Source organism: Epinephelus fuscoguttatus, linkage group LG12 (assembly GCF_011397635.1).
Source record: "Epinephelus fuscoguttatus linkage group LG12, E.fuscoguttatus.final_Chr_v1".
NCBI classification, from domain to species: domain Eukaryota; kingdom Metazoa; phylum Chordata; class Actinopteri; order Perciformes; family Serranidae; genus Epinephelus; species Epinephelus fuscoguttatus.
This window is the reverse complement of record NC_064763.1, coordinates 28,082,107-28,104,192: the sequence shown is the minus strand read 5'-3', so window position 1 is coordinate 28,104,192 and position 22,086 is coordinate 28,082,107. Positions and strand designations below refer to the sequence as shown.

At 39.0% G+C, this 22,086-nt stretch overlaps 3 protein-coding genes across 4 annotated transcripts; all 3 read left to right on the top strand.

Moving 5' to 3' along the window:
• The first annotated feature begins 2,344 nt into the window (after positions 1-2,344).
• si:ch1073-15f19.2 (T-cell surface protein tactile) lies at positions 2,345-8,580 on the top strand. The gene is made up of 7 exons (XM_049592912.1): positions 2,345-2,510; positions 2,745-3,083; positions 3,615-3,724; positions 3,905-4,061; positions 6,571-7,053; positions 7,794-7,902; positions 8,110-8,580. The coding sequence occupies exons 1-7, from the start codon at positions 2,429-2,431 to the stop codon at positions 8,237-8,239; spliced, it is 1,410 nt and encodes a 469-aa protein (XP_049448869.1). The 5' UTR covers positions 2,345-2,428; the 3' UTR covers positions 8,240-8,580.
• A 1,308-nt stretch (positions 8,581-9,888) lies between these two features.
• LOC125898246 (uncharacterized) lies at positions 9,889-14,595 on the top strand. Of its 2 annotated transcripts, XM_049592001.1 has the most exons (6): positions 9,889-10,013; positions 10,940-11,041; positions 11,155-11,197; positions 11,341-11,465; positions 11,957-12,021; positions 12,812-14,595. In XM_049592001.1, the coding sequence occupies exons 1-6, from the start codon at positions 10,007-10,009 to the stop codon at positions 13,286-13,288; spliced, it is 819 nt and encodes a 272-aa protein (XP_049447958.1). In that variant the 5' UTR covers positions 9,889-10,006; the 3' UTR covers positions 13,289-14,595. The 2 variants fall into 2 exon arrangements, with proteins under 2 accessions (XP_049447958.1, XP_049447959.1); XM_049592002.1 differs by lacking the exon at positions 11,957-12,021.
• Positions 14,596-19,202: 4,607 nt separating this feature from the next.
• timm10b (translocase of inner mitochondrial membrane 10 homolog B (yeast)) lies at positions 19,203-21,471 on the top strand. The gene is made up of 3 exons (XM_049591919.1): positions 19,203-19,472; positions 19,557-19,652; positions 20,247-21,471. Exons 1-3 carry the CDS (start codon positions 19,443-19,445, stop codon positions 20,937-20,939), a joined length of 819 nt encoding a protein of 272 aa, XP_049447876.1. The 5' UTR covers positions 19,203-19,442; the 3' UTR covers positions 20,940-21,471.
• The last annotated feature ends 615 nt before the right edge of the window (positions 21,472-22,086 follow it).

Here is a 22,086-nt window from a genome sequence, read left to right as displayed (position 1 = left end):
AGCATATCCATTATCTTTTGTCAGAAGGTTAGAATGTGAAAGTAGTATACGTTACACTCTTTGTTACACTTAGCAGCAGCACACTCAAGTAATCTCTCAGGGCTGTGACTGGTCTGTAGTCAGACAATCTGTACAACATGCTCAGATTTTAATAATACATTGCCTCTAAAAATCACACTTGTTCACAGAGATAACACTATGCTCACAGCAAAATGGAGCAGTGAATGTGGCTAAATGAGCAGCGAAGAATGTGTGAATGTGTGTCAACACTGGTTACACACCCCCTTGAGGTCAGCGGACACACAAATGTACAGCCACCCACACACATGCACACATACACACACAAACATAGATACGCAGAGTTGACAATAAAGTGTTCTGGTGCAATATGCTGCAAAAAGTGCAATTTGGTGCAGGTCACAGGGGTATCCAGGAGCCCCGGAGGCCTCAGTGTGGAACTATTAGTGTGTGCAGGAGGAGTAGGGTGCACCAGCAGGTCACAGCACTTTCTTTCCGTCTCATCACACCACAGAAAGCAAAAAGCACTAGCCTACCAAGAGCAGCAACTCATTCTCTTCATTATTATTTAATTGTGAATGAGAATAGTTCCTATTTAACTTTTCTGCCTGGAACACTGGGAGGAGATTACAAGCTAAAATAATACTTATTAGCCAAATGCCTTACATTTTGTTCTCATCATTAATGGTGGGCCACTGAATGAAGTAGTTACGTTCTGCCAGGAATCTTTGAGATTTCCACAATTCCCCGGGGAAGTGATGCTGCCCTTATCAAATGGAGCTATGCAGCAAGGTCCCCTTACACTCAGATAAAACACTGACAGAATACTGATAGAAATCTCCCTTTAGATAGCAGTCACTCTTCTAAGCCCTGATTTAACTTATAAAGGTCATACACAGAATATGACTGTAAAGTTATCAATCATCTAAATGCATTGCAGGGTCTACAGGGAGTATTCATAATGAATGAAGGGGAGAGCTCATATGATGTGAAGGAGAGATGAAAAGAGCAAGAGATGGACAAGCTGTTTGGATAACAGCATTTTGTGACACTAACAGTTAATGTTGCTTTCTTTGTGACTGGTTAATGAAATTAGAACTGCTACCATAACCTTTGAAAAGCATTCATAAAATATGTATCTCAACAGGTTCATCTTATATTCACCAAGAAAATTTCTACAAAAAACATGTGCCCCTAATGATCAGCATTTTCTTAGCCCCATTATATATGAACAAAGATGTAGCCCTTGGTTGGCAGATTCAAACAGATTTCCCAGTTTATTCATATGATCTGTGCTAATTGGATGTAGTTACGTGACTCCATCTCTCGCGCTCGCTCTCTCGGAGCTGCAGACAAATGGTTCAATTCTTTGAAGAATTAATTTATGCATTACAAGTCCAGTGTTGTGACACAATGTCTTACAGGAATACCGTTGCTCCTCTCCAAAGAATAGGGTAAACAAATTATTTAATTGGAGTAATGGACTCACATTTGCCAGAATTGTCCATTATTTCTGTATTGTTTCCTTTTTATCTCTTTATCGGCGCAAGTGTGACAAGCTTTATAGTTAGACATTAACCACTAACACGCACAGAGGGCAAAACAATTGGGCTGTCACCTGAAGGCCGGATAATATCAAGCAATCAATTTATTGCATTTTACAGACATATCATTTTTATATCATGTATAAGTATGCAGGTTAGTGGCTCACCTTGAAAACAAGATGAGGGATAAGAGGATTCCTCAGTTTTGTCTGTTGAGTGTGTATTGACCAACAGATGGTGCTAAATGAAATGCATATCGATGCACATGATGAAAAGAAAACTGGGGCAGGTGTGTGTGCAGTGTGTGTTTAGGATATGCCTGCAAGAGCCTGTTCTTTGGTTCAGCAAGAAACTATACTAAATAAAACTTTGAGTTAATTACAAAAATGCGGTTTTACATACCCATATAAATAACTTCATTTAACATTCAAACTGTGTATATTAGGAATTAATTAATAAAAAGAGACTTTTATTCAATAGAACATTAATTAATCTCTCGCTTGTGTTCGGGTGCTCCCTTGGTATCCTACTTCTTGGATGATTTAGATCATCAGCGATGTAATCTAAAATCAAATGAGTCAACCTCTCTGCATCTTGTTAGTCAGTCCCAACCATAAGAATAAATAATGATAAGCACTGCAGAGGTTTACATCAATTGCAAGTATCTGCTTTGCACCTGCTTTTTTTTTTTTTTTTTTTTTTTGCCGCAAAGCTACAGCGCTGCTACACATATGACTCACTCTGTGTGGCTTCCTGTGAAGATAGGTCATCCTGTTCCCCATCTCACAGTCTCTACCTCACTCTTTAACCTCAGTCGACAGTCTACTCCTTCTGTCTTTGCTGAATCCCTCAATGGATTCAGCCTGATGAGTTTGGGGAACTCAAACATGGCTGGAGGTGCCCTGGGAACAGCCTTCTCTCTCCTGCTCCTTACCTCCATTATACAAGGTAATCCTGGACCACATGCACTGCTGCTCATATAATATACCAGCAATGGTGGGATATTCACCGTGGGTTTGAGATGTGTTTTGGCTTCTGGTGTGACAGGCTGCCTCAGTATAATGCTATGATTGTATCTGCCTGCATCCCAGTGGAATGCAGTCTGTAATATCAACTTCAAAGTGTAAGTGATTTTATCTCCTCACTTTTCTTGCTTCCAATGCTATCTGATGTGCTTGACAGGACTCCGGGATGTTGAGGTGTTCTGTAATGAAAAGATGGAGGCAGTAGCAGGCCAGAACGTTACCTTACCCTGTGTCGTAAGAAACCATACTGATCTCAAGATCGTCAGTATTGAATGGCGCAAGGACAGAAATGAAAACACAAAGCTGGCCCTGTACAGCCGAGGTTTTGGAATCAATCTGTTTTGGCCTAATGTCACCATGCAGATTGACACCACATCAATGGGCACCTACCTACAACTTTATGGGGTGGCAAAATGGGACAGTGGTGTCTATATTTGTGACATCACAAGTTTTCCTCTGGGCTCCATCAGGAGAGAAACGGAGCTAAAGATCAAAGGTAAGATGAAGGCAAGTACATGCAAAGCCATACCCCAACCAGGCGCTGCAGTCTTCACAGGATTTAATATTTGGATAGAGATGTGCAATAACTTTCTATCTTATTGTCCAATTCATATATTTCATGTTACTCCTGATTGCATCAGAGCGCCGCTGCTCTGCCAATCTCAGCAGTTATTTACTTCTGAGCAAATGTATGTAATGATTTGCAAGTACACATCTAAGAGCTTTGTTTGCCACGAGACATTTATTTTCATCCCTGTGTTTGGCCTTTTTTTTCTCTTCATCAGTCATTTAGTTGTGCAGTGACGCAGGCACAATACACCCTTACCTCCTTTTCATCTAACTGAAGGGGTGTTAGAAACAAAATAGAGGCAGCGGACAATTACAGAAGATTTGTTCATGTGTAATGCAACTGAAAGTAATCTTTTGCTGATAGGAGTCATTTCCTGTATTCCTTTTACAGCAGATGTATTACATAAGCATTCTTGTGTTGTCAATCCAAATTAATCATACATCTTCTCTCTATCAGATGATGTTCAAATTATGTGTGATGTGGATGGCTCCATTGAGGTCCATGCTGGAGAAAATGTGACCATTCAGTGCAGAGTATTCCCTGATGTACAGTACAAGTGGACCAAGGTGACGGAATAGAGAAAATTAAAACAGTTAATCAGCCCATTTTTGCCCTGACAATGAATTTCACTTAATTCATTAAACATCAAGATGATCTGATTACCTCTGACATCAAAACCTACAACACAAAAACATCTTCTCAATATGAAAGGTATTTATATGCTACATAATCTTGTTTTGCCCTAGAACAAGAGGCTGGTGTCAGAGAATGAATCTCTGGAGCTCTGGTGTGTGACTGATGCTCACACAGGGGTTTATACGCTGACTGTCAACACAGGAAACAAAAGTCTGCATAAAGAGTTTATCATCACAGTGCTACCAGCAACCACAAACTTAAGGACAGGTGAGCCTCTCTATTTCTCTGCCGCTATTTCTCTCCTTGTGCTGTACTCAATTTCAGCATTTCCTCAGGGCTGGATTAACAATCTAGTAGAGGGCCCAAGAGACTGAGTGACTTAATAAACTGTGCTGGACCAGAGAGCTGATACTTGACTTTTGTTATTACACTGTAGCTGGCTCAATTTTAATTTTTAATTAGCTGAAAGGAAAGGGAGAGATTCAAAGGATTTTGAAGCTGCCAGCAATGTTATGAGAACGCACCAGTAACTGTGAATAAATTGGGAACTACAAAACTTTAAGAGTGAAACTCGCAATTATTTGCTGCTTGCCCCGCGGGATTAGGGTAAATACTTAACCAAGCTTAAGTGAAAGTGTTCACAGTTTGAAATTGTACAACAACCAAACTGCATGTTGTCTGCCCCCACTGGTGATAAAGAGGTTGGTCTAGTGCTGTCAGTGGGCTGTGCTTCAGCAGGGAAATAATCCCCGGCTGTCTGCTTTCTCTTCCTGTTTACATGTTCCTCACAAAAATTTCATGTGTAACAAAGAAAAAAACACAAACCACACAGACGTCAGGAGTCACTTCCTGCTCTTCTTCTCTATCTACTGTCACACCACAAGAACAAACACACTCGGCAGAGGCTCTCTGAATCGTGACATGGGGTGAGAGCACAATCTGTTGGACATATTGGAGTAGTACAGCCGAAATGAAGGCCAGAAAAATACTCCATAAAGCTACTTAAAACAGACACAGTGTTGCATGAGATCACATTGCATCGCAGCATCAGATTGCATTTAATATGCTTCTCTCAGCTGTGTCTCACAGGAGGATGTGAGTTGAGATTAATAATGGATCTGACCTGGTGTATGGATGGGTGGTGTGGGTGCAGGACAGAAAGCAAATAGTTGAAAACAACTGACACACAACGGATTAACAATACACCGTACTGTGGAATTTGCAATTCATGCCCACACCTCAGCCTCAGGAATCTGTGGCAAGGGCTTCACGGTCCAGGTTCTTGAATGAGCTCCTCTCCTTATTTCACCTATTGATTATGCACACAGTGTTCGTAAATGCCAACTCAGTCCATGTTTTAATGATGTATAACTGTGCACTGGGTATTTTAAAGTTTTGTAGTGCATTACTTATAGCTCCTACTCTGCATTCAACTCTCTAATGTGAAGCTTGTTAAAGGAATATAGTTCAATATATGGGGAAATACTTACAGAAAATCAATATTCAAAAACAGCAATTTTCCTATGTAAAGTAAGTGCTGGGGTTTTTTTCTTAGCCTGGAGCAGTTGTCAGGCAACCAGCAAAAGCTCCAGGAAGTTAGTGCACCTGGTGAAGAAATAGTTACTGCACATAACTCCCTGTAAAACCACAATTTGTCTGTTTCACATTTTTTGTTTTTTTCAGATCAAACAAACTCGACATAACCCATGGAGGTGCTCGGAGGCAGATTTAATTACCTTTGGACCGAGTCAGGCTGTGGAAGCAAAAAAGAGACATAAATATTTTAATTTTAAAAACCACTGAATACTTAATATTGAAGTTTTAACACCACTGAATTTAAAACATCGAAACATTTTACTCTGAAAACCATGAATCTCAATTCATTCGTTCTGAATTCACCTCCCATAAAATAAAACATGAAATCTGTTGACTGTCAATTTCAAAAGCTGAATTTGATTTTTAGATTTTTTTTTCCAGCGTTCACAAAGTTAGAACCAAAAATTCAACTTTCAGAATTTAAAAAAATAGACTCAGGTTGCTAAAATTCTATTGTTCAAATTCAGAAAAAATTATAATAATAATTCAAATAAAAATGAAAATGTAATATGACCATTCAAATTCAAATGGTTGTAATGAGATCCAAAAATTCAAGTAACAAAAAATAAATAAATAAATAAATAAAAAGATTGAAATTCTGAAAGTTGAATATTTGGATTTAAACTTGTGAACAAAGGAAAAAAAATCAAATTACAAATCAAGAAATGTCATAATTTTATTCAAAAAAAGTGAATTCAGAACAAATAAATTCAAAGACATGATTTTTCCAATTAACATATTTGTATGCTATTTAAATTTCAATATTAAGTTTTCATTGCTTATTAAAATTAAAATACTTATGTCTCTCATTTGCTTCCATACAAGGTTAACTGTTAGCCTCTCTTCCCAGTCTTTATGCTAAGCTGAATTAACATTTTTACCGTACATATAAGAATGGCATCGATTTTATCATAAAACTCTTGGCAAGAAAACAATTAAGCATATTCCCAACACATCAGACTATTCCATTAATTTGCTAACATGCAGAATTCTATGTGATGGAAAAGCTAGTCTTTTAATCCATGTGCAGTTTTCCATGTCAGGTATTTCTTTTCTAACAAGTGAGTGCTGTGGAGCTCCAAGTCACTATGTTTTTGATGCAGTGACAACATCAAAACACTACAGTGCACTGCTGCTGACAGCATATTTAATGTAGATGTCCTTGTTTGTCCTCTTCCAGATCTTGTGACAGTGCCACCACAGTCTAATGTAACTGAGCAGGGTGTGATAACATCAACAGGCAGCAGCCGCACCACATCTCCGACCAGTGGGCTCTCAACTACTGTCACCAATGTAACTTGGACCACGAGTATGGGCACTGATGTAACAGATAATGATCTATACCTCAGCAATGTCACAGCTGGAGAGCATGAAACCTCTCTAACAAATTCTACACATATCAATGTCACGTCATCCCCTGCCACTCACACCGATCCCTATCGCTTCAGCAATTCCACTGATCAGGAGATAAACCAGACACACAATTTAAACACATCCACTTACTCTGACCAGTCAGTGCCAAGCAATCTATCCACAACGTTAAGTTATGCTGATACGGAGTTCAGATCAACACAGGAGACAAGGAATGAGTCCATGGGGGGCAATCCTGGTGCAGCTCCAACTCTGAGCACTGGGAATACAACTGTGCTCATTGAGGAAGCAGGTAATAATGACTTCATATTTCACAGTTAATTGGTTCATGTTGGCAAATACCTGTTCCCTCCTGAATTGAACAATCCAAGGATATGACCATTATCTGCCATAAAAAACAGTTTAAGGGAGAAATAAATTCTCAGCAATGCATTTCCAGTCTTTGTCTGAGCCCCTGAATCATCCAGTACCCCTTTGTTTGCCTGTAAAAGGCTTTTTAGTGATGCTGTCAGATTGTTTTGGGCACATTATTTGCTCTGGGGTCTGCCAACAGTGTGGTAGCTTTGTTTGTGGCCATTGAGGTGAAGCAAGCAGCTGCACTGCCAGAGAGTAAACAGTAAAAATGGTTTAAAAGCAGCAAATAACTAGACAACAGAGCTAAATGCTCGGCAGGCAAGATCTCTTTAAAAACTAGAGATGAATAACAGCCAGAGCATCTTTGCCTTCACTATCTGCATCTTCATCACATGCGGAGGCTTGGCAGATTCCAGTTTCCCCAGCCTCGGGCTATAGCTTTTTAAGGTGGAAATCTCGTTAAAGGGAGTTTTAAACTTCTGTGTGCGACCAACTGAGGTGGAGGACAACAAGACACACTTTCCTGCCTCAAGGCAAGAAAGTTTTCGAGCTTTACATTCATTATCAATATTTGTTGGCGTCTACTGGGTTTAAGCTGATCAATATCTTAGCAACACATCTTCTGTTGCTGCTGTCCTCCAAAACAACACTTTTCCTCTCTCTGAATTTGCTTCTCAGATTCTGGCGGTGTACGGAGTCATCTTTTGTTGGTGTTAATCATTGTTCCAATCCTGGTATTGATCACTGTGGCTGTCTTTCTCTACAGGAGACAAATTATAAAGAAGAGGTAACACTCTCATTATCTCCCCATGCAACCATTCACTACACCTGCCTGCATTTATTCAGGGTCATGCACCGGATGAACCTGATGTCGCTCCCTTTTTCCGATAGATGCACATGATCTGTAACACCTGCATGCTTTCTGGATACTGCTAACTTTCTAGCAATGCCAACAGTCAATATTTGTGCTCTGTCTCTTTCTCTCTCTCTGTAGGATGGATCTTCCGCCTCCGTTCAAACCCCCTCCTCCTCCAGTAAAGTATACATCTGCAAGACACCATGAGATTTTCCCTACATCAAGGTGTAACTCAGTGACAGAAAGATATGATGCATGTGTTTATTAATACATATGTATATATATATATATATATATATATATATACTGTATTCCTCCTATGTTGCACAGTGACAGGAAGTGCAGTGATATAAGCTGTATCCTGTCTAGGGTTGCATGCAGAATTAAAACTTGCAGTTGTGGTCAGTTTTAAACTCTGATAACACAGTTGCAGGCAATTGTACATAGGTGGGCTATGTGTATAGCTAGGGTGGGTGGAGTGGGTTTTATGCCAGTGTGTAAAAGTTTGCTTGTGTATAAAACATTTTTCTGTTGGTTTTTTTTTGTAGTGAATGTAATAAATTTTGCCATAAAGTTTCTGAAGTTTGAAAATAAAAGCTGCTTTGATTTGACTCTGGATTAACGCTGAGTAATTACACTGCAGGTGCTTGTGTGATTTACTTTCTCTTTTTTGACATTCTTGCAATATTATATATTCACTGTGCCTTGCGCAGCGGTAAACAAGCATTTCATTTGCACATAAACAGAACTGTTGGGACTACATGGCTGATTTACTTCCTTTAAAGTAATTCTGGCTTTCATCTGTGATTAAGCATTTCTTCCCAGAAGCCCAATGGCAACACAGCTTCCTCTCGTGTAACTGTTTAGTACTGACGCTGTCAACTTGACAGACTGCAATCAATAGACCACTGTTGTCCACATGTACCGCGGAGTGACACTTATACCTTTTATAAAGCGGGGTTTAAACCACAAACCACATGGGCTAAATGGCTACATAAACATAAAAACCACTGGATACCACCACGTAGGAAGTGGGTGCTGGAAATGTTAACAGTTTAGCTTTTCATATTTTTGGTATTGACTTGTTTTATAAATAGTTTTTATTCTAATTGATTATTTCTTTAAAAAAATACTTTGAGTTTTATTTGAAGGCTGAACTAAGTGGATTCTGCCTAATCTGGTTTTTCTGTGCTCTTTGTTTTACACACACACACTCTCGTGCATTGAGCTGTACCAAGAAACCTTCCAAAATGACGTTTTGTTCTTCTAATTTTCCGACCACAGTGGCAAAACCACATGTACACACACACACACACACACACACACTGTGTATGCAAGATATATATTGCTGATATATATATCGCTGAAGCCCCATGAACACAGACAGACTGTATATTTTATAAAGCTCTATTGCACTGTACTCAAACCAGATCTACAAGTTTGCTTGTTATTTGTGGCACTGTGGGGACTCGCTCACTTTCAGGGCACTGAAAAAAGGTCACCACATGTGTAGCTACTTATTTATATTAGGCTATTTAAGACTTAAGGGTTAAGCGCATATTCAGTACATTAAGGCAAGAATCAGAGGTCAATTTGACATTTCCAAAATATTTTGAAATTCTAGCTGACAAATAATTTGAGTGAAACTTTGCTGGCTTTTTAGGGTGAAATATTTTTTGTTGTTTTTATAACCTGTGCTGACTTTGAAATGTACAAATGTTTGAGCTGAAATCAATATTGTTGACATATTTATAAACCATTGTCATCTTTAGATAGTAATATGTGGACCTATTTGAGATTGTATTGTATCTCACAATGGGATTGAGACTGGGTGCCTCAGAATGAGGTTACATTGCTTCCTGTTTGTAACTGAAAAGCAGCCAGTTTTCAAAGCACTGTGACGAGAGAGGTAACTGAGGCAAAGTAAAAATAGACTACAGTGTAGCACACCTCACTGACTAAACACTGTGATGCCCTGTAGCCCGAGAGCAATCGTGTCACACAGACAACCCGTTTGGTTGAAGACGGCTGGAATATGCTAGGTAGGGTCACAACAACTTTTGAAACTTTTAAATTAGATATAGATTTACAGACTTTTATCTAATATTGCTACGCATCTGTGTTAATGTTTTAACTCTTCGTTTAATTCTGCTAAATATTGTTTTACCACAAAAACAGGGTAAGCTAAATCATGAAGCGTATATCACAGTATATGGCAGAACAAAGGGTAAAACAAAACGAGGAGTTGATAATCATAACTTATGTTTGTAATGGTACGTTGCTTTGTTTACTGTAGTATCTACACATATCCTTGTTTTGTTGATGTCACAATATATGTACGGTTATCATACCACGTGAGCACAATTGATTTCCAAACACACTTGTGACACTTTTTAACCAAATGATATATTTTACTTACAGAGAGATTAAGATTAATACAATACAATACAATACAACGGTTGTTACAGTTGGAAGAATGTATTTCCTGGGAAATTCATCAGTATTGTTTAGCTGAAATTCATTGAGAAAATTACTTCTTTTGTTTTTAAGAAATCATTTAGTACCTAGATTATAAAAAAGGAACCATTTGGTATTTAGTTTTCTGTAACACGTGGTAGATACATGGGTAATTACTGACACTGATCATTTTAGAATGGCAATACCATTTCTAATGGCTTTAACTTTCTATATTTTTCCTCCAGTTTTTCATCTTAAAGGTCAGAAACTGAAATTGTTCAGTATTGTTGAAGCATTTTACTACAATTTTGTCACCAGCGCAAAGCCATGACACATTTTACAAATGTTTCATCCTTTCTGTTTGTTATTGAGACGTACAGAGGGAAATTCCAAACACCATTTGTGATAGCTTATGAAAACTTAGACTCAGAAAAGTCGTCACTTTTTGATTTGCAGATACAGAAGTTTAATGGTTTGAGATGTTTATAGTTGGTCTGTGTTTGTCTTTTAGATTACACGCTTATAGGTCTGGTGCTGTTATCTTTGGCCTTGTTGATCTCTCTGTGTCTCAATGTCATCTTATGCATCAGACGAAAAAAGACTTTGTGCAGAGGTATGGTTAAATGTTTTTTTCTAAATGTTGTCACCATTGATTCTAAACCTCTTCCAGATTTTACAAGGACAACATGGTCTTTTTATAAATTGCTAAATATTTTGTTCATACAGACAAAGATGAGTGCTGCTTCACACACACTTACACGGGAGAAAGGTATGCCTTTTACTTAGTCCAATCCATCTTAAATTGTAATAAGTAATAACAGGGATTCCAATATTTCCACATTCGTTCTTATCCATTTATGACATATTTTTGTAGAAACACACTGTGAAATTGTCTTTCATATCTTGTTGAAGCCTGTCACAGGATGAAGGGCATTATTTTCACAACCTCAATCATGATGAGCAGCAGGAAAATCCCCGAGATCATCATGAGCAACAGGAAAATCCAATCTACGGCAACATCAGCTCAGACAGAAGAGGTGAGCGCGGGCCTTCATTCTGTCATCTTTTCAAAAACGAATAGGAAATTATTGCATATTTCTTGGAATGATGATCTAACACAAATTTATTTTCATGCACATGGTTTTTCTACACATTTTTAATATAAAATTTAAAATGTGATTGTTTCATTTTTCTGTATTTACAGACAAAAAATTTTAAATGCCATGTGGACACGTTTTAAAAACATTCAAAGTGTCTTTTGAAACAAGCTGAAAATTCATTTGGATTCATGGAGAATTCCATGCTGGGTACACACAGATATATGCATAAATATGCATTAAGATAAAGTTGATTTCCTTTTCAGACACTATTTGAATTCCTTTCAATTTCCAATATTTTGCTGTGTTTTAGTGATTTAGACAAACTTTAAAAAAAAAAAAAAGTAGACTGTTCTCTTTTCTCATTTATGTCATATACGTGTTAATAGAATATAAAGCAAATGAACTAATAGTGCGTTTCACCTGTTCAGATTCTGTAGAGGGTTGCTACGAGATGATGAACATGACCATGCAACACACAAAAGATCGTACGAAGGTAATTGCTACGACTGCATGTTCAGACTAGCAGGTACCAGCCGTACTGTGTCTTTCTGGAAGTGTGTTTCTGTGGATAGTTGTCACACAATTTCCACATTATTTACTGCATGTAATGTTGTTGCAGACTGTTAAATGTATGTTATTTTATCGTACTTTTGATAGCATGTGCAGTGACTCACGGCTTTAGTGCAGAAAAATTTAATATGCTTGTGTGCACTGTGGTGCAGGGCTAATTTTTCAATTTCTTGATGCTATTAATTTTGACTGATTAAACCAGACTTGCACATGTGTTTTTGGCTTGAATGCATGCTGGGATAATGAAATTGTTAAGCTCTTTGTAAAGCTTTGCATCTCCAATACGGAAATGTTGTGAACATGCGCTAAAGCAACACTTTGTGAATTGTTCACAAAGTATAAAAATGATATTCTAAACACAGTGCATAACTACAATTTGTAAATTCTGGTAGTATAATATGCAATGAAATGTATTTTGTGAAAAAAAAAAAATATGCAGACTAGTTTTATGCTGACTTAACTTAACTTTCAAAACGGAAGGCAGTTGACACCATAGATGTTGTGGTCAGTGAAACTGTCAACTAAGGTATACAATCAAGCGCAACATGTTCTAAAAATAAACCCCACTTACAGAAATACATGAGAACTAACAGCCACACGATCTAGAATACATCTAAACCGGTGTGTAGTGTTGCAGCTTTTTTTGTTTATCAATGTGAACATCTGAAAACAGCATTTTATTGACCCATGTTGTCTCTGTTGTTTGAAACCAGTGTTTAGAGTCTGACCTGAATTATGCCTCGTTGGATCTAAAGATGGCAAAGAAACGCATGAAGAAGAATCGTCATCAGCAAGGCCATGCTCAGGCACGAAACACACTTGAAGAAGAGCTGCCGGGCTACCTCACAACCCCTGCGAATGCTTTCTTGGAAGTGGAAGCAGACATGGATGCTCACCTTCCATCCAGAGACACCAGCACCATGGTTTCACACAGCAGCATCTACCTGAACAGTCAACAGATAGCCCAGGAGGCAGAGGAGATGGAGAGGGAGAATGCGGGTTGGGAGGGAATAAGAAAGAGGGAGGATGGGCGAAGTGGAGATTGGAAAAGAGACAGTGAGGAAAGAGAAGATAGAAAACATAGCAGTAATGGGAGTGTGTGCACACAGCTTTCAGAAATAGAGGCAGTTCAGAGTGGCATGGATCATTTCATCAGCAGCTTTAGCCACAATAGTGGACAACAAGACTAGTAGGCAGACATCATTTTAAAGCATAGCTTGGGTATTTTTCAACCTGGACCCTATTTTTCCACATGTCTGTGTCTAAGGGACTAATGGGAATGGTAATTTTAGAAATTGGTTCAGTATTGAGTAACACCGCTGCACCCGGCAGCCGTGAATCAGGCTGCAATGTAACCACGTGTGGCATACGCTAATCCATAAATTTATGTTCATTGTAAGTGCTTGATTTTGCCACTGACAGCCTCAGATTGTTACTCTTAGTGTCTGACAACAGACAGGTATCCCTACATTGCTAGACTTATGTGTTATAGAGTAAGAATCTTTTTGTTTTGTAACCAGAAACAGCCCCGAAATTTCTACCGCCAAAACCACCAGACTCCATTTAAATAGACAATAATTTTATCATTGTACAATATACTTCAATCAAATTCAAAATAAACAAATAAATACATAAAATTCACAATAACCATCCTGGTTTGTCTTTCTACTGTTTCAACAATACCCAGTTCTGGGCATGTTGAAATAAACCCTTAATCCACCCAGTTAGATGTGAAAATATGCTGGCTCTACACATGTAAAAAGAATTGCTGTTTATTCAAATAGAGTCTGGTGGCTTGGGCGATAGTGATTTCTCAACTGTTGGTTAACTGTGGTTAAACAAAGGATATCCATCTTTTTAACAAAAGGTCTGTCTCTGTAGGGATCTTTCCATAATGTTGTCACTCAGAAAAAGAATCTCAGCATGTCAGTGGCAAAAACAAGCACTTTTAGCAGATGTATATTTAGGTGCATGTGCCCCAGGCTGAAAAATAGAAACATTGCCCTTTAAGACTCTTGTTTAAAACTATTCAGAACTGAATAAGCCATCTGAAAAAACAAATAAAAACTATTGTACATTACTGTGTCTGCAAGAATGAAAATTATCTTCATTGAGCAATGCGCTTTGTGCTGTTGAGCAATTTCCTCTTTGATGCGAACAAACTACCTCTTGAAGTCTCCACATTGAGCAACCGAGGAACAAAAGGTGTATCTTTCTGTGCAAAGGATGTAATAAACGTTGAGGACATGAAGACAAAAGGAAACTGTATGTGACATTTAGAGGTCAAAGGCCACATGGAAATTTTCAATTTGTTGTGAAAGACAGGGAAAGCATCATATCATCACAGGACATGGAAGATCTCTCTCTGTGTTCTGATGTCTCATAATCACACATCAGCAGATGTCTCAAAGAAAGGTGTGAAGGAAATTTTTTTTTACATATGTTTTCCATGCTGTAAGCGATGGCCAAGCCTCGATACTCCCCTGAATAAATGTATTTGCCTAAACTCACCTGAATCTGCTTTTCAGTCAAGTTCTGCCTAAAGATCGAATTAATGAAGATAATGAATGAAGACAAAATTAAAAGCGAAAAAGTAAAAAGAGGAAAGCTATAAGTGGGGAATCAGTAATGTCATTCTATTTTCCCCGTGGTCATTACTGTTATGTAAATGTCACCCACAGAGGATTTTCCACGTCAAAGTTATGATAATGGTCATTAGCTTTATAATCTACTGCACTTATGAGCTAATGCGCCATCTGCTTAAATGATTATTTCCCTCTCTGTAATCCCCACTTGGGGAGGATAATTTACTGCCCTGCTATCTGCTGAGGGAGCTGAGCTCTGAAGTGAACTCAGCAGTCAGAGGTCTGCAGCATACAAACTGTTTGTTGACAACTTTTCAACAGCTGAGTCTGGCCTCATTCCCCTCTATGGATTAATTCTTGGCCTGACCTATTGCAGACATAAAGGGAGGCAACACACACAAATGGCAGAGCGCTAGAAACTGTCAAATCTTGAGAAAATCTGAAGACGTGCTTTTTAGGGCTGTCCCCATTGAAGCTTTGTAAGAAATAGCATTGAGGGGGAGATGGGGGCGGGGGCATTTTTTTTAAACATCAGTTTTCAGTCGCTGCATCTAAAATAACATAACATTTAGCAACTTTGTTAGCATGCAGGTCACAGTAACATTTCATAGCAGGGAAAAAGAATACTTTGCAAGACGGCTAAGCTGTTACTCACATTTTAGGTGATTTGCCAAGCTGGTTGTAAATTTGTGATTGAATAGTTTTCTTTTGTATAACTGGCACTTGACATTTTGGGAGCCATCTTTGTAAATTTCAAAACTATTCCAGACACTTGACCTTTTATGACATCTTGCAAGTGTATTTTGTGAGTCTGTCACATGTGGTCAAACAGCCATTCTCATAATTAGTCCTGTCACTAAGTTTAAATGTCCTTGTCTGAGAGTAAGTTATAATTAATGCTGATGTATAATGAATTATATTGGATTACATTTTTAAATTTATGGGCTAGTTGGGGTTCTGGGGGTAATGGTATAGAAAAATTAAGCATTCAAATACTGATTTGGATGTCGATTACCATGTCAACTATCGCAGCTTTGAAGCTTTGCTGTCAGTCCTACATTTTATCACAAGTAAATTAATGTCAGATAGATTTTGAAACGCATCAATTGACAGCATCACCAAGAGTCCGTAAACATCTGTCTCTAAATCATATTTTACACCATATGCCAATCAGCTGGAGATATTTCCGTGGTTGCCTTGGGTGACATAATAAAAGGGACACTTTGTTTATCTGTCTCCAACAGAAAACTGAAGTTTTAAAGGTGCCTTGCGATGGCAGATGGTGGAATGATGAAAGACAAAAGGAAAAACGTTTTAAGCTTTTTTTCTCCCCTCTTCACAAAACAAAGCCGTATGTCAGGAGAGACAGTTATAAAGAAATAAAACTAAGGTGAATTTAAATTGACAATTTAAAGGGTAACTTCACAAATGTTCAAGTCCATATTAAAACAATAGTAGGTTGCTCATATGAGCATTAAAACATCTTTTGCATACTGGGATCATGCCTCCTGTATATTATACTAGACATTAAAAGTTTAGTGATAGAAGTGATAGGACAAAAGTCTTTGTTGAGTTGTTCTGGGCAAAAATGAGTTCTAATTTTCATCCAAAACTTACATGACGCCGTAGCAATGTGACTTGGACGAACCACATGGGTATCTTGCAAATTTACTGTCTTTTTTTTTTAATGTAAAATTACCTCTTAAAATGTGTTTTTACACCTGATTTGTCCTCCGTCACTTACACTAAAAGTGCATTAGGGTCTTCTGTCCAATGTAATGTCTGTGCTATGCAACTACTCAGAATGGTTCTCCAGAAAACTTTGCTTAACTGCCAACTTATCTTCGATGAGTTAGTTAGACTGTTTTTGTTAACTGATATCTGTTCATTGCAAGATTTGGGGAACTCAGACCCCAGTTAAATAAGCTCTAGGGTGTGCTTTCTTTTTTGAGGCGAGCCAGCGAGCCATGGCAAGAAAGTGGCAGCCGCCCCCCCTCTTCTTGCAGCCATTGTTTGTGTGTATGTAGCTACCTTGGTGCCACTATAAAGTTTGTTATGAGTTGTACTAGTCTGCAGTTCAGCCTGTAGCCAGCTGGCTAATTTTAAACTGCTTCGCTCTTTGGCGAGTGTTAAAACCAATGAGGTCATGGTGAAACTTAACAGACAGAAGACAACAACACATCATAAAGACAGCAACAGCAACCAAATAAGTATTCTCAGGACAGTTCGCTAGCTATTCAGAGCTACAGGAAGGCGCAGAACAGTAGCACAATAATACAGCAAATATATCAATTCTTTAATTAGAACATAGTCACACAAAGTCACACAAAGCAATAAAACACAGCCCAGCAATACTGATTATAACCATTATAACCACACATACAGGAATTCAGAGCAGCAATTTGCAATAAGGCTTTAATAAAATGTGACAATCATTTGTTTCCTTAGAGGCCTTAAGTGACAGTGTTTACTTTATTCTGTAATACTAAGAACTGTTTTGGGGCACTTTATGCACAGTAGAGAGAGGGAGAAGAGGGATGACATGCAATAAAAGTCCCCAGCTGGACATAAAACATAATTGTTACACCAGTTATAGTCAGATCACATCAAAATGACTAACTCTGAGTCATATGCATTTTCTGATCGTCCAGCACTGTAGAGTGCTCCAGGGATGTTTTTCTGTAGGCCAACACAAAAGTTAGCATTGCACTGGTTGTGCTGTGAAGCTGTGTTGGCATGATGATGCTCTATAGTCTCATTTAGCAACTTGGTAGCAACCGCCTTTTCTAAAACACATAAAAGCTTCAAAATAATTGAGTGGCGTATTTACTGATGTATTTTATATAATAGAACAAAACGTGAGCGTCTCTTCAGCTTGTGTTAACCACAGACCTCATTTCAAATGTCAAACAAAAGACCCATTCAAAAACTCCATTGCCTTCAAGACGAGGGAACCGGGAGTGCTGAAATGCTAACTAATATCTGGGTTTTACGACTCATTCCTGAGGGAAATTCTTTACATATTACATTTCAAAAGTTACCTCCCCAACACTGATAGAACCCAGTTTAATCAGGCCAGCATCGTAGTTTGTTACAGTAGCTATTGTCCTCCATCTTTATTTCATAAAATAACATTGGGTATTTCAATGATATATTGACCACCAAACAGGAAATGTCCCCGGTTTTCATTTCCAAAGTCTGGTCACCATCTACAGTGATAGGCCTGCTGCTGACTTATGGAAAATGTGCTCTCACTTAAGGAGATTTGTTGTTGTCACAACAGGGTGTCAATAAATGCTCCAGGTAACTGAGTTCTAGTTGACCAGAACTGTGTCCCACTGCACCCAGACATGTTCAGCTGTTTTAAATTCTCCACAATACTTTTTGGTCTAACACTGGGCAGTGTAATAAAATAGTAACCACGGTAACAAAAGGCTCGCTATTGAGACTAGTTACGAGTTATGAGGTGCACACACACACACACACACACACACACACTGCTGGCAGCTATTTACAAGAAAGCCAAAGTAATCAAATTTAGGGAGCTTTGCTTCTTTTTCCTCCCGTTCGTCTCTCTCTTGTCCTTTCTTACTGCTGCTTTTATGTTTAAAAGTCATGACTTCACTGGACTTGTAGATGTGCTCAGTTTGTCTGCCTTGACAGATTTTGTGCCGAAACCAGTTGCCGTATCGTTTCATCTCGTTTTGTCACATGATCAAATAGAGAATTGACATTAGGCAAGTTGAACAGTCATGTTACCCAACATATGTTATTGCATACCTCTACATGACCAAAATATCAAAGAAAATAGGAAATTATTAATCTAATTGAATAGGTTTTTTAATAGTTTATTCATAGTTTTCATAGTTTATGTAGAATAATACATATAATTTGATATTGATCGCAACTGACTATTTTAACGCAAAAAGAAAAGAAAATCATGACGGAGATGGGTTTGCATTTTTGAGGGCATATTACTTATAGCAAATGGCACCATTTTTAATTTAATTTGAGTTCTTCTTTAAATACAGGTGTAGTTCTGAGGTTGCAATCTGAATTATTCACAAGGGCCCCACCCCACGGGCCCCGGTGCAACCACACTGCATGCACTGTCTGTAGGCTATTTACGCCCCTGACACTGGGTTCGCATGCTCGAACAATCACTGTACAATTCAGCCTCTGCAAACAGTGACTTTTTTGTTTACTCATATAACTGAGAATTAAACTGTCAAGAGGGTGTAATTAGACAATAAAAGATAAAATTATTATTCTTTGGCTGCAAGAGCCCAAATGGAAATTGTTATAAGACGAAGTATCATGACTTTTCCGAGCTGTCAGACGATTTAGTGCTTTAGCTTCTCAAAATCAAACATATATTATATATATGTGTATGTGTCTTTCGGGGAAAATCGAATAGTCTTGTCACCACCTTGCTAAAGGTAACATAAACGTATACAGCAACGCTAAATCTTGGAAACCGGAAATGGGAGTGAGTGGAGCATCTTCTGGGCGTGGACGATCTTTGTTACAAACATGGCCGCTCGCATGTGAATGTCATGCCACCTTAATCTACTCCCTGAATCAGCTCAGTTATAGTACAATTACGTTGAAACTGACATGTATACGGCATCTTGTGGAGCTGCGGTTTTATTCACGTGAGACAGCGGAGGATCCGGGAAACTATAGCTTGATCCATTAGTTGATTAGCTCTCCATGTTAGCATTTTAGCTAACCAGCAGCTATAACTACAGACGGAGTCATGATGGATCCTGACCAACAGCTGAGAAATGTAAGTCCTTATCATACGCACTGTCCGGTACACTGGGTTTGTTTATAGATGAACAGTTCCATGGTGACTTTGTGTCTTTTATAGCTGCGGGATTTCCTCCTGGTTTACAACCGCATGACTGAAATCTGCTTCCAGCGATGCAGCAGCAACTTCAACTACAGAAACCTCACCATGGACGAGGTAGGAATACTTGAAAGCAAAGATACTTTAACTCCTACAACCTTGATTTCTGTGTATATTCTTATTCTTATAAAGCATGGCCAAAAGTATGTGGACACACGAACATTACACCCATGTATGCGAGTGTTGAATATCTCCAAAAGGATCCGCATTAATAAGCTGCTGTAACAGCTTCAGTCTTCAGGGAAGGCTCTCTGCAGGATTTTGGAGGGGCATGTTGTGTTATGGCCTAGCTTGTCTTTGCAATTCATGCTATAGCATTTGTATGAGATTGAGGTTTGGGCTCTTTGTGCATCAGGATCATTGTCATGCTGAAAAGGGAAAGGGCCTTCACCAAACTACTGACATTGGAAGCAACCTGTTGTCTAAAATCTCACTGTATGCTCTAGTTGTAAGATTCACATTGATTGAGTCAAGGGAGCCTAATCCAAACCATGAAAATCAGCCCCAGAACAAAAGTATGTAGACTCCCCTGTCCACATACTTTTGGCCACATACCTGAGACCATATAGTGTATCATGGACACATCATAAACTTGTGAAGTGCTTGCTTCATTTGTCCACTCATCACCTCTGATTGCTGTTATCTGTGCAGGAGCGCTGTGTGGACAGCTGTGCGGGGAAGCTGATTCGCTCTAACCACCGCCTGATGGGCACCTACGTGCAGCTGATGCCTCGGATGGTACAACGAAGGATGGAGGAGATGGAGAGCAAAACTGCAGAATATGCCAAGGCAGCAGAAGCATCTGCGGCTGCATCTATGGTGCCTCCTGCCACAGAGGCTGTGGTACCTCCTGCCACAGAGGCCTCACCAGCATCTCAAACACCCATCACCTCATCTCCATCCCCACAAGTACCTCCACTGGTGGATCGGGCTTTTACCTCAATGATTGATGTCGAAGCGGAAGCCCACAGCTCAGTCCTAAAGCCAGCAGGATTAGATATTCCAGTCGAGCTCAGTGCTGCTCAGTCTGCATCCACAGCAGCCACTGAAGTCAAATTATCAGCTGCTGCACCACTCACACCTGCGACTGAAGCAGTGAATCTCTCCCAGCTTAATGACGCTGGAAATGGACTATCTTATTCAGCAAGCTTTCCTCAGCCGCCAATAGCTGGTGCCCAAATTGAGTCTGAGATCCCGGCGGCTGTGTTAATGCCATCTAAACCTCTGTCTTTATCAGGAGATGTGCCTGCGGCAACAGCAGCTGCACCTACAGTGTCTAAATCCATCGAGAGCCTGTCAGGCCAACAGAGAGCCCCAGAGGTTCCCCCAACGTCAGGCCAATGATGAGGCCCAGTCTGGGTCTGTCTCAGATGGTCAGACTGTTAACAAACCCAGCACAAACAACCCACGTCTGATGACTCATTGCTGGCTGTCCCAAATGTGACATTCTCCGTATTGCTGAGAAGAATAGCTGATTAATAGCATAAATACATAAATTATGGAATAGATCAACTTTTAACAACTGTTAAACATGATATCATCATGCCATATAACCTTCTGTTTCTTAAATGTGAGCATCTGATGCTTTTCTGTTTTCATATTGTGAAAATCTTTGAGGTTTTTCACTATTTGTTTTACAATATTAGCAACTTGAAGACCTCACTTTAGACTCTATTAACTTGTGCAGGCATTGTCAGTATGTTTGACGTCGCTGTAACGGTGTATGCGGGGGTATGTGTGTGTAATGATTTTAGTGATGGTGCGGGATATTGCCAGCTCCAAAAGGACTTAAATCTGATGACACCCTGATGACACTCAGTCAGTTCTGAAAGATGACACAGTAAATTAAGAAATTAGAAAATCTCCAACAATAATAAAAAAATGAGAGTATTCATTACTTCTTGTCTTGGCTTCTTTATTTTAAATGCTCCACTGACAACCTCTTGTATTTGTTGTTTGAAAACATTAAAGGCCCTTCTGCTGCAGGATGTCCAAACGCAGCTGTGGGTTGGGGCGTGTGCCACATACTGTCACTGTTGTGGGTGTGATCCACTTTAAACCATCAACTCTCTCTCCTCCCATCATTTCCTGTCTTTGCACTGAACATGCTGTGTACTCTTTAATCCAGCAGCAGAGCAATGACAAGCTTTAAACAGCATTGCTAGTGGCTTCATTCCTCAACTAAAAAGTTAATGTTCTTCAGCGTAACTGTTAATGATGTTAAAAATATTTTTGGGGGTAAGTATAAAAATGATTAGTTCAAACCACTGATGCTCAAGTTGGGATTATATGGCCATGCCATACTTAAAACAAATGTAACAATTATATAAAACCAATTATATTTTAATTAGCACATATTCCTTGCAACTAAGACGCCAAGGCCAACCAAGATATTAACCAAGGCTCCAATACAGCATGAACAGGCCTTCATCACAACAGATATTGTCCTGTCATAGCTGGAAAAACACAGGTGTTACTAACAACATTACAA

Bases quoted from the DNA above. Each gene is read 5' to 3' on its own strand.
- timm10b (XM_049591919.1), top strand. From the start codon at position 19,443: ATGATGGATCCTGACCAACAGCTGAGAAAT. The intron at 19,473-19,556 runs GTAAGTCCTTAT...TGTCTTTTATAG, and splicing joins CTGACCAACAGCTGAGAAAT to CTGCGGGATTTCCTCCTGGT. The intron at 19,653-20,246 runs GTAGGAATACTT...TTATCTGTGCAG, and splicing joins GAAACCTCACCATGGACGAG to GAGCGCTGTGTGGACAGCTG.
- si:ch1073-15f19.2 (XM_049592912.1), top strand. From the start codon at position 2,429: ATGAGTTTGGGGAACTCAAACATGGCTGGAGGTGCCCTGGGAACAGCC. The intron at 3,725-3,904 runs GTGACGGAATAG...GTTTTGCCCTAG, and splicing joins TACAGTACAAGTGGACCAAG to AACAAGAGGCTGGTGTCAGA. The intron at 7,903-8,109 runs GTAACACTCTCA...CTCTCTCTGTAG, and splicing joins AGACAAATTATAAAGAAGAG to GATGGATCTTCCGCCTCCGT.
- LOC125898246 (XM_049592001.1), top strand. The intron at 11,198-11,340 runs GTATGCCTTTTA...ATCTTGTTGAAG, and splicing joins CACACTTACACGGGAGAAAG to CCTGTCACAGGATGAAGGGC. The intron at 12,022-12,811 runs GTAATTGCTACG...GTTTGAAACCAG, and splicing joins ACACAAAAGATCGTACGAAG to TGTTTAGAGTCTGACCTGAA.